The following is a 17544-nucleotide window of genomic DNA, read 5'->3' on the forward strand; positions in this document are numbered from 1 at the left end:
TTTTTATTCAGACACATGGTCCATACAAAGCAAAAAATACAAATTTAAAATTCAGACAAAAATAAAAACACAAAAACACAAAATAAAACAAAACTCTTCAGATTACATGCAGACGTGTCCACATGGCCAGCACTGGACAGTCCAATCCTACTCTATCAGCAATGAGTTGTAGGTAGCTGTTGGCGCTGTCCCGCACCCGCCGCATCAGGGATGCTGCTCTCTTCCTGATCAATGCGGCGAAGCCGTCAACACCAGCATCAGCAAACATCCCAGACGCGCTGCAGAAGCGCGGCAGCCCCAACAGGACCCTAAACCCATTGTTGTATTGAACCCGCAAGGCATTGTAAGCCCTTTGCGAACGCTTGACCCATAGGCTGCACGTATAAAGGGACTGACAGTAAGCTTTAAAAAGTGTAATTTTCACGGGTTTGGTACATCGTGCGAACCTACGAGCCAACATGTTCGCTCTGACTGACAATGCCCTGCGTTCTCTTTCTATATCTAAGTCATCATTAAGTGTATCCGTGACCCAGTGCCCCAAGTACTTCACTTTCTCCACTCTCTTGAGAGGATGGTTGTTCAATATGACTGGTGGTATGTCATATGTCTTCGAGCCGGCTTTGAAGATCATCACTTCACTCTTAGTAGAATTGTACTTGAGACCCTGAGCTTCGGCGTAGCACTCGCAGATGGAGATCAATTTACGAAGACCGCTCAACGATGGGCTCAGCAGTACCATATCATCGGCGTAGCTTATATTATTTATCATGGTGCCATCTATGGAACAGCCTATACCAGTACCGCTGAGCTCACGGATTAGTCCATCCATATAAAGGTTGAAAAGTCTGGGTGATGTCAGCCCCCCTTGCCTCACCCCCCAGCTCAGTCTATACTCATCCGATACCGCCTCATCCCACTTAACATAATTGGTTTGATTAGAATACCAGCACTTTAATAGGATATATACTATTTGATGGAATGGTTTGGGTAAAATCAGTATAGAACTGTAGATGGTATGGATCATCATTATATTAACTTTGTTATCACAATGTAATTTTATCCGGTGGGTCTATAACACTTTTACTACTGATTACTGATAACAATAAATTGGCACTATCCTTTTTTTCATAGGAAGACATCCATATCTTAGGGGAATAGTACTGGGGTAATAAATCTGTAAATGTTTTCAAAATGACAGCTGACAGAAAATTGTTGATGTTTTTGACGTTTGATGTTGACGTTAATAAATTGACAAGAGAATGTGTCAATATAATCAAATCATAAACGAATCATACGAAATAGAAAAATCACGTACCAATTAGATTAGAATATTGAAACTATGTTAGCTTAAATTTTTGGTTTATGAAATAGGCTTATAGGTATGTAGTTCAATAAACTAAATAGTATATTACTCCTATATTTTTAAGCCACCGAACCGATTTACGATTACTTTTATTGCAATGATATGTATTTCTTTTAGGAACAGCTGAACTTTAAACCCGCTGTTTATAATACAAAGTAAAGTGTTATATTCACATACTAACTTCTTACAATTATTAATTAAATAGTTTTGAAAGTAATTTCTATAAGACATCTAAAATTTAAAAGATATAAACTTTTAAAATATAACAATGCTTTCACTTAATAAATTAAGAAAGTGTGATGTTGCTGCTTTTGTAAAATTTTATAGAACTTTTACTAGTAAAAAAAAAAATGTTAGAGACATCGATTATCAATATTTACAAAGAAGCAAAGTGCCTACAATGCACTTTCAGAAGTCCTTACCTCGTTTGCCTATTCCTGAGTTATCAAAAACAGGTGACAGATACCTCAAAGCATTACAACCTCTTTTATCCAATGATCAATACACAGAGGCTGTGCGAAGGACACAGGATTTTATATCCAAGGATGGGAAGGAGTTGCAAGAAAAACTTATATTGAAAGATAAAGTCAACAAACATACAAGTTATATTTCAGAGTACTGGTTTGATCTTTATTTAAGAGATCGTGTACCTCTTCCTATTAATTACAATCCGCTAATAGTGTTCCAAAATGATTCCAAACCAGGATACAATGATCAATTAATACGGGCAACTAACTTGTTAACTAGTGCTGTAAGGTTTATGAACTCATTAAAAGATAATATCTTGGAACCTGAAGTATTTCATCTACAACCAAAGAAAAGTAATACACCTTTGTTTAGAAAAGTAACAGGCTTCCTACCTGAAGCTTTATCATGGTATGTTAACAAGCTATATTTAATTTAAGAAATAAAATAAATCTTACTATTATATATGCCAATGTTTAGATGGATGGATTTTTGTTGGAAGGTATCTCAAGAAACGGTTCTTGGAATTAAAATTTGTTACAGATGTAGAAAATAGTTTGGATGAACATATAGGCTTTTAATTAAATTTATTTTAATTTTGTGTGGACGGTGTCACAGGCAACAACTAGTAATAATACTATAAAGAAACTCCTATATCATATCTGAATTGTTTTGCAGTTCATATCAATTATATATACTTTGTTTTAAAACGTTTCTGTTTTGATTTAAATGAAAAATATGTTTTCTTTATATTTCCAGGTATGGAGCATATTTATTTAAAGCCTTTCCATTAGATATGAGTCAATTTGATGGATTGTTTGGAGCAACTCGCATACCATTGTTAGGTAAAGACAGAATCTACAGAGATCCAAAAAGCAAACATATTCTGGTTCAAAGGAATGGAAATTTCTACGTCTTTGATGTATTGGACGCAGATGGTAATTATTTTAAATAAAAACTAAATAAATGAGTGTTTTTTGCGAAAAATTCTCATCTATTACAATGTCTTATGTATAAGTAAAAGTAGATTTTATATTACAGGAAATTTGTTGTTACCTTCTGAACTCCTAGCTAATCTATCAAAAATCTTGAATGATAATACAGAGAAATCACAACATCCTTTGGGAGTATTAACCTGTCAAAATCGTGATACATGGGCCAAACAGAGAAAACATTTAGAAGAGACTGGTAACGGAGAGATGATGCAAAAAATAGACTCTGCCATTTTTAATCTTATATTAGATGATGTAAGCATAAGTGATGATAAACATATGTTATTAAAACATTTCTTGCATGCAGATGGAACAAACAGGTATTTACCTTACAAGAATTTTTTTCTTAAATAAGCTTAATATGTAAAATGTTTATGGAAAACTGGTCATTATACAGAAAAATCAAAGAAAAGAATTTATTGTTTGTCTGGATAGAATAATAACGAAGTTTTTAATTCCGTGCAAACAAAGGCGCGGGCAACTATTGGTATGAAATAATTATTTTTAAATATTTAATGTTGTATCAGTAAATAGAAAATATTTTTGTTTTCAGGTGGTTTGATAAATCATTTAGTCTTATTGTGACTAAAGATGGCTGTTCTGGTGTCAATTTTGAACATTCATGGGGAGATGGTGTAGCTGTGCTGAGATTCTTCCAAGAGCTTTACATGGAAACTACAACCAAGCCTTTTGTTCATCCTGATAGTAAACCAGTTAATACTAACATTACTGTAAGCAAGTTAGGTAAATGAACTAAATTTATTATGTATAATATGAAATCTTGATATTACATGTAACTATATAAATGAGGCTTTAGCCTTGTACATAGTATAGTGTGTATTGTGTATAGTGTTCAAGTGTTCCATCAAATCCGTCCACATGTTCAAATGTCCATACCCAAAACCATTAGGTTATTGGCATATCATATATTAAATTCTTATGTAACTATTGTGTAGAGCAACTTAATACTAGTTTTATTTTTTACAGATTTCAAACTCGACGATAAATCTATACATTTCATAGAGAACGCTAAAAAAGAATACAAAGAGTGGTGTGATTCACTGAGCATAGATTATATACTATACGAAGGTTTGAATAAAGAAGCATGTAAAAAGTTTAAAGTCAGCCCTGATTGTATAATGCAACTTGGTTTTCAGGTTAGTATTTAGACCATTTTCACACACACACATGCATGTGGCAAATTGACATTTAAAGTAACATATGAAGTAATGTCAATATACTTTATTTTTATCTGTGAGTATACAGCTGAGGGAAAATAAGCTGCCATCTCTACAATTTTATTAAAAAAAAATTACTATATATTGTGTAGTGTGTTTTGGCACTGAATTATCATGGTTAACTGTAAATCATTTTTATGCTGAATGGACATAAAATTGTCTAAAATACTTTTTTTTTGCAGGCGGCTTACCATCTTCTTCACGGGAAGTACGTGGGCACGTACGAATCTTGCAGCACGTCTGCTTTCAAGCACGGCAGGACGGAAACAATGCGACCTTGCACTGACCAAACTAAAGTAATTTGTTAAAAAAATGCAAAATTTACATTTTTGTACAATTTTTCTTTGAGTGAGTTTTATTGTGTTATTATATTTTCAGTTATTCTGCGACTCTCTACACTTAAATAAATGTTCGAAGAATGAATTACGTTCAATGATGCAAGAATGTTCATCATACCATACACAACTTGTGAAGGAAGCCGCCATGGGGCACGGTTTTGATCGTCATCTCTTCGCTCTCATGAAATTAGCCGAAGAGAATAACATATCAAGACCACAAATATATGATTCCTATGAATACAAGTATCTTAATAAATCAATTCTAAGTACAAGCACTTTGTCAGCTCCTAGTGTGATGGCCGGCGGATTCGGACCCGTTGCTAAAGAAGGTTTTGGAATTGGGTAAATCATTTTTATCTATTTATGTGTGTATGGCATACACTATTGGGCACAACGGCAGAGGTTTTATGTGTTAGTTTTTTATTTTTATTAAATACTAGCTGTCACCTGCGACTCCGTCCGCGCGGAATTAAAAAAAAAACATAATTAGTTGCCTGTGTGTTCTTCCAATGATACATGTTCTATATGTATGCCATATTTCATCGAGATAATTTCAGCCGTTATGGAGATACCTTAAAACAAACATCCATTCATATAAACATTCACATTTATAGTATTAATAAGAAGTAATGTTATGTTTCAGATATTCAGCGTTCCCTGACAAGTTGGGAGCAGCTGTGACAAGCTACAAGGCCCACAATGATAGTTCTCAATTCATCGAAGCTCTACATAAATCATTTATGGATATAACCAACATACTTTCTAGCTAATAATATCAAATTTATAAATATGGACCAAATAATAAAACTGCCAACTCTTCAAGTGCACTTATAAATTGTAGAAAATATATTTTTATGACCTATCATTTTTATTATTCTCATCATCAATGCAATATTATATACTAGAGTAAGTTTATACGAAAAGTTATTTAATAAATTTATGCTTTTTATAATCTTGTGTATTTATTGAAATCGTATGGTGTCGAGTATTTAAATTATCATTTCTCCCATCTCATTGTTAGCGCAATCACAAGGAGAAAACAAACTATGATCTAACTTGATGTAAGGAGACCGTAAAATAATGAAATATCCAAACATTTCAACCTACTCAGTTTTGCTTACTATTTTATACAAATTATCCTTTTTTTGATTCATATTCTATTGATTATGTTCCGCGCTACCCAAATATAGTTAAAAACCACTCAGCATCAAATGGCATTAAATGATGTTCTATTATCTGCATCTATGTTTTCGCATATTTATTTAAATAAAGATCGCTATAACCCTTGATATTAAGTGCAATATATAAATAGGTATACTTTGTTATACTCTACGGCGGCGCTTTAAGGACGGTTATTATCGATTTTCTTATGTCCATCTCGTACATGCCTGTATTCATAGTGCTCTTCTACAGTTTTAGCATATTTTGTTTTCTTTTACATTTCAGTACTTTAATAATTTAATATAGTTTTATTAGTAAAGCCAAAGCATAAATCGAACAATATATTTTTTCTTATAAAGAAATGGCGATGAGGGATAATACAAATAGAATAAAAAGTTAGTTTTAGAAGAGAATATTCTCAGTTGCACTTGGATTTGGAAATTTTAACTTAACGGGACAATTTCAATAGGATTAATAAATGGTTAGTGCTTTAATAAGAGACGTTCTTAAATATTGCCGATGTGAAATGATGTTTTTACATTTCTAATTAGATTATTCGGAACAACTATAGATACGGCTCCGTTGTATCGCAAATGCGTCGTTCCAATGTACGACCACAGGCGCTAACGCTAAGTTTTGCGTTTTAAATGTCTTTTAATTTATTTAGAAAGCGATAGGTGCAAAATCTTAATTCTTTAGCAATGGAGTATTAGAAAGTTTCTAACTTAAACAAGAAATAACACAAACAAGTCGTTACATCAAATGAAGTAAAGTACTTTAATTGATTGAGTCGAAGTGTGATGCATAGTACGAAAGGCATTGAACATAAGTCATTGTTGAATTGTGACGCTCAAAATGTCAAAGTTCATCCCTGGTGTTAGTTTGGTTTAAAAAAGTGAATTATTTCATGTCAATGCAAGGTGTTATGATGTTTCGTGGTTGTTGAGTGTTTCTTTATTATATAGCAATTTGTCACTCGGATGGATTGCAGGTAAATGCTTTACAATATTACATCGTACTATTCCTATTTTTTTTTGCATTGTATAATTTGATAACTAAACATATTCATCGATTTTATATTCATTTATTTGTAGCGTTTCGCTTTGGAAAAATAAATATTTCTTAGGGCATTTAATTTGATTTAATAGAAAAACAGTATATTAATGAACAAGATTATTGAGAAAATTACAGCAAAATTTCTTTCAGTATAAGTCGATTCATTGTTCATTAATGAATTTACGAAATTAACGCAATCGCTCATAAGAAAAAACCAAAAATTTAGTTACTATTTGCAATATTGATATAGTAAGTTTTAGTATACGTATATTACATGTTTGTCTTCATGAGACTTCACTTTTTATATTCTTCACAATTATTCGCAGATTAAAATAACGGTAAACACAAACGACGTCATTCCTCGTATGAATTTTTTTTAATGTACTTAATACAATCAATGGATTCTCTTAATTTAATCACAGCCTTTGTATTTTAAATAATAATATTTTGTAAATTCCTTGTTAATATCCAAATTTAAATACAGTATAGTAAATATATAGCCCACTGTTTGTCATTAAGCTTTTTGCAGACTACAACTTTTATTTTAATAGATACTTGCTGATATAAGATTATTAAGTTTTAATAAAATTAATAGAAAGAATAGCTATTTGAGGGATTTAGTAATTATGCAACAGAAGTTAAAAGATGATAACTTTATTTATTAAGCTTACATAGTATAGGAAACATATTTTGATTGTAAATGTATAGATGTTTATTAATGACTAACTGATGCTAATGCATATTATACAAAGTGTCACACATGGCATTGATTTAGCTTAGTTTGGTGTCCAAAAAGTAAACTACATTAATTACAGATTAAATAAGAACATAGTGTGTCTGATTAAACTTCTACTTCTTTGTGCAAACAAATATTAGAATGATCAGTGGGGATTTAGCCACCTATTACTCTATTCAATATTAATGCTGATTTCATTCTATGCAATAAATAAAATTGTTTGTACATAAAGGTAATTTTTTTGTTCCAGATTATGCTAAAAAGAAACAATCAGTAGTTTCAATAATAATCTAGCAAAATGCTGATAAAGGAGTACAGAATACCTCTTCCACTCACAGTGGAAGAGTATCAAATTGCACAGCTTTATATGATAGCAAAGAAAAGTAGAGAAGAGAGCTCTGGTGAAGGCAGTGGTGTTCAAATTATAGTAAATGAACCATATGAAGATGGTCCTGGTGGAAAAGGTCAGTACACTCAGAAAGTTTACCATGTAGGGAGCCATTTGCCAGGCTGGTTTAAAAGTCTACTTCCAAAGTCTGCCTTGACCGTAGCAGAAGAGGCTTGGAATTCTTATCCATACACCAAAACAAGGTATACTTGTCCATTTGTTGAAAAATTTTCACTTGAAATTGAGACTTATTATTTTGCTGACAACGGTCACCAAGAAAATGTATTCAAGTTATCTAAAAGTGATTTAAAAAATAGAATAGTGGATTTTATAGATATTGTTAAAGATCAGACCAGTGAATATATAAAAGAGGAAGATCCAAAATGTTATGTTTCACAGAAATGTAACAGAGGTCCGCTCTCTGATAATTGGTTGGAAGACTACTGGAAAGAAGTGCAAGGGAAGCCACAACCTTTACCAAATGGAAAATCTCTTATGTGTGCATACAAACTTTGTAGAGTTGAATTTAAATATTGGGGTATGCAAACAAAGTTAGAGAAATTTATTGATGATGTTGCCTTACGAAAAACGATGGTCAGGGCTCATCGTCAAGCATGGGTTTGGCAAGATGAGTGGCATGGTCTCACCATGGATGACATTCGTGAAATCGAAAGGCAAACTCAATTAGCTCTGCAAAAGAAAATGGCAGGAGAAACAAGTGATGAGCAAGATGTGTCTGAAGAAAATTCAAAGTCACTTGCAGCTACAATGAGTAGTTTAGAAAAAAATGAAGACTTAGATACTCCTTTGACTACTAAGAAATCAAATGTTGAAAAGAGAGTTCCCAAACATTTGTCTCCAGAGAGCACTCCACCACTGGAACAGAAGAGTTCCATGAAAAGTAATTTAAGATCATCATCTTCAGGATCTATAAAAAGCTTGCAAGCGCAAGTTGCTAATTGGCGAATGGAAACACTTGTGAGAGAATCAGAAACGGAAACTGGATCTGAAGATGAATTTTATGATTGTGAATCATCATTCAACAAATGGTCCTCCATGTGTTCTCTTGATGAAATGGAAATTGATATATCACCAACTCAGGGTGATCATAGTCAAGATGACAGTATTTTCAATCCAACATTCTTAAAAAGAGTAACCTCAGAGAGGGGTTCGCGTCGCATAATTACTTTCCAAAGTCATCAAAGTATGGATGGTTGCCCCGAAACACCGATACTCAGTTCATGCCCGACTACAGTATTAGTACTAGTATTTCACGCTGGTAGTGTTCTCGATGCAACTATTGACATGGCGGCAAAGAAATCGGACGTGACAACATTTAAAGGCGCTTTTGAATCTGTAATGCGCCAACATTATCCAACTTTAGTTGGTCATATTGCAATGAAACTAGTTTCATGTCCTTCTATTACTACAGAAGCATTAGGCATTTTGTCTACGTTAAGTCCTTATAGCTTTGATTGTTCCCCATCCACATTGGAAACTCCTTCCATGACGAATGATCTAATACCTATTGGTGCTATTCCTTTGCTAGCTACAAGCTCTCCTGATTATGTTGATGCGGTTACGAAAACTATAGCTTCGGCTAATACAGTTTATAATGAGTTCCTCAAATCTGATGATGGCAAGGGTTTTAATGGTCAAGTAAGTATTGTTGCTGATAGCATGGGTTCACTATTAGCCTATGATGCCCTATGTCGTACCGTGCAATATCAATCACGTCATGACAGCGAAAATAGTGTTTTAAATACTGAAATTACTATTCCCAATGAACCAAGTGATAATTATTTGAACAAATCGCTTTTGCAAGCGCCCACTCCACGCAGGCGATCATCTTCCACAAGTGATAATCAGACGAAGTTGGAATTTGAAGTAAATGACTTTTTTACTTTTGGTAGTCCTCTGCCTTTAATTTTAGCCTCAAGAAAAATTGCGGATGACAAAACACGGGATATTATGAAGCCACCCGTACAGCAAGTGTACAATTTGTTTCATCCAACAGATCCGGTTGCGGCCAGGTTAGAGCCGCTATTGTCCGCTAGATTCACGAACTTACCACCTATAAATGTTGCTCGCTATGCGAAGTATCCTCTCGGTAACGGGCAACCCTACCATTTAATGGAATTGATACAAAGCGATCCTCAGCTGTTTGGTGACCATTTACAAATGCCGCCAACACCAATATTGCGACGTCTTTCTGAGGCTTCCGTTCAAAGTACTGTCAGCGGCTTGGTCGATAATATACCATTGATAACGATGAATGCTTTACAGCAGAAATGGTGGGGTTCTAAACGACTTGATTATGCCCTATACTGCCCCGAAGGCTTATCGAACTTTCCCACAAATGCGTTACCACATTTATTTCACGCCAGCTATTGGGAAAGCTCTGATGTGATCGCCTTTATTTTGAGGCAAGTCGGTCATTTCGATTTAGCTTTTTACGGCCACGTCGAAGACAAAGATAGTACATTGTTCAAACCGGGACAAGAAAGAGAAAAGTGGATTCGAAAACGTACGTCTGTTAAACTGAAGAACGTCGCTGCCAATCACAGAGCTAATGACGTTATAGTGAAAGAAGGGTCTCCTCAAACATTTACAGCAAGGTTTATGTATGGGCCGTTGGATATGATAACTTTGACGGGGGAGAAAGTAGATATACACATGATGAAGGACCCTCCAGCTGGCGAGTGGACCTTATTATCAACTGTGGTGACTGATAAAACTGGAAGGATAACTTACACATTGACTGAGAAGCAAAGTGTCGGTTGTGGCGTATATCCAGTGAAGATCGTGGTACGCGGCGACCACACAAGTTGCAACTTCCATCTAGCTGTAGTGCCTCCACAAACCGAGTGCGTGGTATTCAGTATCGACGGCTCCTTTACAGCAAGCGTATCGGTGACAGGTCGCGACCCTAAGGTGAGAGCCGGAGCAGTCGATGTCGTCCGTTTCTGGCAAGATCTCGGCTACCTTATCATTTACATAACGGGCCGACCAGACATGCAACAAAGAAAAGTGGTATCGTGGCTAGCTGAACACAATTTTCCTCACGGATTGGTCTTTTTCTCCGAAGGAATTTCAACGGACCCACTGGGTCATAAGGCTGCGCATCTGAACAGTCTGATAAATGATCACGGTATAATACTGCAAGCTGCCTACGGGTCCGGGAAAGATATTAGCGTTTATCATAACTGCGGTCTGTCTCCAAAGCAGGTGTATGCAATAGGTCGTATCAGTAAAAAGTACACAAATATGGCAACAACTCTGAGTGACGGGTACGCGTCGCACCTGGCAGATTTGCGGCAGCCGGGAGCGGTGCGTGCGGCACGCGGCAACGCACGCCTCCTCGTGCCTCGTCGACTCCTCGCCCCGGTTAGTAGTGCCACCACTCGTAATCGCCGTTAAAACTATGTTTTTAAGTCTCTTTTTAAAGTTTTTTGACAAAGTATTAGATACCCTGTATTTTGATGTAATTTAAATTATATACGTGTATTATTTCCTCGTCTCTACCTATTTTTAGCGTATTTCTTAAAAATGACACGCTTTTTACAGTATTCGTTTGATGCTTCCACGTTGTTAGGATGTGGAGGTTGCGCAATAAAAACTGTTGCGATGTTGTCTATACAAAAAGGTTTATGAATATTGAATGTTAAATATAAATACTTGAAGTCACTGTGTACCTAACTAATTTGTATTGAATCTTGTTATTTCTGCCTCAGCTAGTGTTGATGTAATCGTTTGTATAGTAGATATTTATTGTTGTGTCAGGAGGGCTAGAATCTCTTGTCTGCGTTCTTATTTATATTCTAGTCTTTGTAAGTTAGGTAATGATCTGATTTTATTAAAAAAAATATATTCCTAATGTAATTCCATAATTTATAAAAGGAAGGGGATCTCCTTTGACTAAACGCTTTATAACGCCTAAGGCCATATAAATTTTTAATTGATGACCTGGTCTAAGGTGTAAATTTCTAAGACTATTAAATATATTTGGAATCTTTATGTTTGCATCACCCTGTGTGATATATTTTTAATGTAATCTTGACATTCGATTCGTTTAGATGACTCATTAGTAAAGAATCTGTGCGATGCTTTGATCTGAATATGTATGTTTTTTTGTTCGAAGTACCGAATCAATATTGAACGATGAATTTTGCCATAGCGCTTTTACTCAGACTTTGTTGATGTTGACTTATCTGCCAATAAATGCACCTTCAGGCATATAATTTTATCGAATTCCACTCGAGTTTCATCTCTTTGCTGTTTAATATTTAAATTATGTTTGTTAGATATAAGATTGTCTTTTTTTATCAGGAAATTATAATTTCAGGGTTCTACTTCGGTAGTGTATTTATATTCGGTACCCATTGCATTCTGGCTTTAGGTACTAAATAGTTACTATATTTATACTGAAATTTTACTAGTCCTTGTTTTCCGTAGATGACATTTTTACAATTTTTTTATAACTTATACTTTTCTCTTTAGAATATGGCAAGTCACGATAACCAAGTAACAGAGTCTTTTCTGTTGTCACCTGTACAAAAAAAAATACACTCTTATAAATGAACTTATTCTTAATTTATACAAGAGGAACATTATTAAACATATTATTTTAAGACGCCCTTAAATTGTTAACGCTTCTAATTATGCCTTTACGGAATAAAGTGGTGAGAACTCGAAAAACGAAATTGTTACTTGTTTTCGTAAGTTTACTTTAAGTAAACTGTCTTTCATACTCTCGTTTTATAGTTTTATGTCTAGATGTAAGGACTATGTTTAAGACAAATTGTAGTACATGTTAAATTAGATATGTTGTGTTTAGTCAATAACGTAGACAATTCCATCAATGTAGCCAGGTTTATGTTTACTAGGCGAAGTCGGTCAAGGCATTTGTCGTAAATTGTAATGAACGCTAACGATTGACCGCACCCACCTCTATTATTTGAACCGCTTAATTAGTGGACACTGCCCATACACGTGAATTTCCAATTAGAAAATTAAAATGTTTTTTTTTTATGTTAAACAGTGGTATAGGAAAAATGTTATAATATGATACGAACAGCTAATTAAAATCTGATATTCCATCTTATTGCGTAATTCGCGCAACGATTTCTTCTTTCCTAATATACGTAAATATTATTATGACAAATTTTATATTGCCGTCATTTCAAAATATCGCGTATTTTATGTTCAACGAAGTAGGGTGGATGACACCTTTTCATATAACTTCGTTTCCAAATTGTGATAGGACTAAATATTTTAAGAAGGTCAAAAGGAGGGGCTCAGTTTTGCCAAAACCAGGTCGTGCTTGTTTGTAGTTATATTCAACCCTGGTTATGTATAGTATATAATGCTTGCCGTGCCAATTTAAGACCTAGATCTCGAACTTGTAGCTGACTACATCAACAATAACGGGAATTTTGTTGTGTTACAACTTTTTTTTAGTAACAATGTAATGTTTAATGATTTAACACTCACAATCTAATAGCCAGAAAGGCCTTTTTGAACTTTATTGACCCGTCAAGTGACAATGTATTATACCTGTCAGATCATGGAAGCCATAGTAATGGAATTGCGTTGAAAGACTAACCGTGAGTTTCTGAGACCAAAGTCCACGTTTGAACTATATGGTTACCTCTGTTTTTTTTCTCAAAGATAATGAAAGATGACGATATGATTTATACAGGGAATTTTAGTATTAGAAACCAACGGTACGTGGTGGTGGTCGTCTACATCTTCTATAAACATATAAAGTATGATGAAAAGATTTGTGTTTTTGTAGTCGCTAAATTACGATAATACGGCGATTTCAAGCTAAACTTGTATTTTGTATAAGTTGATTGTGACCAAATATAACTATGTACTTACATTCGTTTTCAAAATAGCATTTGCCTTGATAGTTTCTCATCTGTTTAGATTCAATTTAACAAAACAATGACCGTGAAAATAGCTGTTACATGTTAACGTTCCTCCCATTATACTTTTATTACAGCAGATCCGACCTAAAGATGCCAGATTTGCTTACACGTGAATCATAATTTAGTACGTATTTAGCGGAACGTGCTAACAAAAATATCTCATTAGCACTAATCGAGAGGAAAACTTTGCTGTAAACTACGATTTGAATAAAAAATTACTTTAAATTTGAATATTATACTGGGTGTTAGTAACGGTTTTAACTCTATTACGGCCTTGGCTTGATTTCTACGGCGCACTCTTTTTATTACCATGCCTATGGCGCCCCTTTCTGTTCAGCGTTTAGGCCGTCTCCCAACCTCCCTACTCCAAAGCCGGTATAGCTTACTGGGTGTGTCTAAGTAAATATCGTTGTTTTTAGTCTTTCGCTTCTCGGTTCCTTGTCTTCGTACCTTATGTAGCATATAACCTTCCATAAAAATTCTTTTGTCAAATGCAAAAACGTGATTTGAAATCCAAATACATAGTAGTTTTTGAGATTAGTACAGTCAAACAAAGGAACCTCTCCTCTGTTCAATTTGGGACATATTACTACTGTTTAGTACGCCTTCAAACTGTCTTCCCCAAATTGGATTAAAGGCGTGACAGAATAATTGTTTACGGGTTAAAAATAATATTGGCCCATTTTTTGAGTCCTAATGGTATTGTGAGTCAACATGTCTGGAAGACCTAAAGGTGTTTTGGGTTATTCTGGAAAAACGTTACAAACAGGAAGATTTCGTTGTAAGCATTTCTTATGTCTGTTTACAGTCATGTTGGCTGTGTGCGGCTTCATTCGCGAGGTCGGCCCGTTTTCCTATATATAAATACGCTTTGCTGTTTCAGACAAAATACTATGTTGATGTATCCAATATCTTGTAGTTTGTAGAGTAAAAATTCATGTGGTGTTATCTCAGCTTTTTATTATTTGAATATCCAAAGTATTTCTAGCGTAATAGGTACCTTGACAAAAATATTTTTATATTTATTTACATTCAGAGTAAAATATTTAAAATTTTAATCAGAGATTCATAATTAAAAATATTTATTAACTGGTAATCTTTTAGTTATATTTTAATGTATAAAAAAATATATGACTTCAAACATAAGTATTGTTACAACTCTAAAGTGTATGTGATAAATAAGTATAATTAATTTTAAATCCTCATTTTAATATCTCATTGTCTATTCTAATAGGTAATAAGTTTTATTCGATGTGACGATATAAACATGTACTTCCTGGTTGTATTATAAGTATGTCGCTTCTAAGAAACACCTATAAATGTAAATGAAGGTAGACATAGTTATATTCAAGGCTTACCTTCCTACATGTTACAGTTATTTAATCTAATTATTTCCAAGATCAAATGCTGTGCTAGCTTCTGTCAATTTTTTTATGATTATGTCGATGTCTTTGTGTGAATAAATAAATAATTATTGTTGACTCGCATTGTTTGATTTTGTCTACTTACTACTTTAAGTCTTATGTCCCCGTAGTGGGCTAGAGGGCGTCTCAAGTGCGCTGCCAGTTCACTCTATCTTGGGTTCTTCGTAATCTCTGGCCATGTCAGCCCTATTGCCTTTATGTCGGCTGCATCGGCACATTTGTCAACTCTATATTAATTGAAATAAAACAATATTTGACACTTTACCATATTTAATGTACATGCTTTCTTCGTTTAAAACATTCAAAAACTAAGTAACATTACAAAATCACAAAGAGCTTTTCGTGTAAATAAAGTAAAGGAGTAATGTCTATAGGAAATGATTACATACAAAATAAAATGGCTAAAATTACATGAATGTTTCTACAATACTATAAATGTTGACTAACTAAATAGACACAGATAAACAAGATTCAATAATAAACATTTAAAAAAATATCTATTTACATGATCATAAAGTTAAAATCGGATTTAGATGAATTTACAACTAAAACTTATAAAAATAAAAAATTATATAACTATATCACACAAAACTGTAGAGCTGAGCTGCAAATGAGGCCCTCTGGAACTTTAATCAACCATTCCTTTCTACATTGTTCGTTGGGTGGTTCAAAAAGTGTTTTAATATTTCAAATTGTAAAAATAATAAAATTTTATCATTGTTCTATTTAGTATTTTGAAAACGTTACTTGGTAAAGTGCAATAAAAAATCCACTATCGAAAACGGTCTGTCCACTGTCGGATGTGGTATAGATGTTGTCTCTGGTCAATTGTCAAGAATTTATTCGAAAAAAGCATAAAATATATGAATCATTTGTGAAATTCTTACATTGCCTCTTTAAGTAATCGGACATAGTCTTAACGTTTTCAAAATAATATAAAATATAAAAATGTTTAGGATCGGTTAACGAATTTGAGATCAAATTGTACTTTAACATTCAATATAGCACATTAAACATATATAACGCACAAATACGTACAGTTAATGCTTTACCTAATATTCGAAAGGACCAACTAACATACAATATCCTTAATACGTATAATTTCTCACATTCACATTTATCCAAAGATTTTAAAATCAATACGCTAATGACCATACATTCGATAGAATTTTTTAAACTTTAACGAATCTTATTTTCACATTTTACTGTCAAACCTTTAACTTTGGCCCCAAAATACGAATCATCTCGTTAAAATGGGAACCACTCTATAACTACAATTTTCCCTTGAAATAATTGCCTTTAAAGTTACCGACGGTAACAAAATAGCGGTAAAACATAGTATCCATATCCTTCCATAGTCTATAGAGCGACAAGGAGATCTGACTCGATGAGTCAAACGAAATTATTACAGCTCACTGGCGCTAGCCCAGACAATACAAAAAGATTGACATTGTTTTGTCGTACTCTGGCTGTATTTTTTTTACAGCGTTTTCTACGCTAGCTAGGTTTTATATATGTTATAACTGCGTTATAGTGCTTCTGTCACCGGGTCAGACATCCATGTTTGACTATATATTCAATATACAATATGTTGTCAGTAAATTTAAGATTATAATTAAATTTAAGTCACAGTAATTACATTCTGTAGTCATGTGTTCTCTGGTATTTAGTAACGATCATAAGAATTTTGGAAACATTAGATTTTACGGTTACGTTTTTAAATCATATTAGCAGCAACGAAATATTCCATACCGAGTTATTGTACTACCGAATGAAATACTACAGTATTTATAAAATGAAATACGATTTAAAAATTCATAAAAATGTATGAGTGAAATGGAATATTCCGTAGCTGACAGTTTATTAGTGACATTTGAGTATAGTACAAAAGTTTGTTTTAAAATAATGTACTATCAATTATTATTGGCACATAAAATATTAATGTAAGTTAATTGACCATTGTTAAAACATAATAAATCTGTATATTCATATTTATGCCACAGTAAAAAATAGTATTTACAAAGACATTTTTTATCTATCATTATTAATTTCCAAAGAAAAATATTCTAACAGTGATTATTTCAAATAATTAACCGAAAATAAAAATCTTAATAACCATTTTCACTTAATTATTCAATTCGAATTTTATATGAAAAAACAAATACATAGGATAGTTTTTTTTATGAAAATATCAGGAATCACATTATTCAATATAACAAAATAACAATAATTATAATACAAAAATGTCCAATAACTTTTTTATTTTGATAATAAAAATCAGTTCTATTTGGATTCGAAAAAAATTACAATATATATTTTAACATCAACCGACACAGAGGAAACTTTAAATTAGTAAAAAAAGGTTGAAATTAAAAGTTAACAAGAAAAAAACTTCTTTGGAATGTTAATAAATCCGAAAAAAATAAATGCTTTAAAACACATATGCAAAT

General features: G+C 33.3%; 3 protein-coding genes across 3 annotated transcripts; 2 read left to right on the forward strand and 1 right to left on the reverse strand.

Moving 5' to 3' along the window:
* Nucleotides 1-97: 97 nt before the first annotated feature.
* Nucleotides 98-1024, reverse strand: LOC106123499 (uncharacterized). Its single transcript, XM_013319877.1, has one exon. It carries the CDS (start codon nt 1022-1024, stop codon nt 98-100), a length of 927 nt encoding a protein of 308 aa, XP_013175331.1.
* Nucleotides 1025-1658: 634 nt separating this feature from the next.
* CPT2 (Carnitine palmitoyltransferase 2) lies at nt 1659-5333 on the forward strand (the record flags this gene model as incomplete). The annotated part of the gene is made up of 8 exons (XM_013319890.1): nt 1659-2239; nt 2588-2766; nt 2870-3140; nt 3374-3564; nt 3808-3977; nt 4241-4354; nt 4437-4738; nt 5040-5333. Coding segments are annotated over 8 exons (1935 nt in total), but the record flags the coding sequence as incomplete, so codon positions are not given.
* A 1082-nt stretch (nt 5334-6415) lies between these two features.
* Nucleotides 6416-14728, forward strand: rdgB (retinal degeneration B). Its single transcript, XM_013324421.1, has 2 exons — nt 6416-6548; nt 7600-14728. The coding sequence occupies exon 2, from the start codon at nt 7648-7650 to the stop codon at nt 11155-11157; it is 3510 nt and encodes a 1169-aa protein (XP_013179875.1). The 5' UTR covers nt 6416-6548; nt 7600-7647; the 3' UTR covers nt 11158-14728.
* Nucleotides 14729-17544: the final 2816 nt, after the last annotated feature.

The sequence above is a fragment of the Papilio xuthus genome, unplaced genomic scaffold (genome assembly GCF_000836235.2).
Source record: "Papilio xuthus unplaced genomic scaffold, Pxut_1.1 DF828952.1, whole genome shotgun sequence".
NCBI lineage: Eukaryota > Metazoa > Arthropoda > Insecta > Lepidoptera > Papilionidae > Papilio > Papilio xuthus.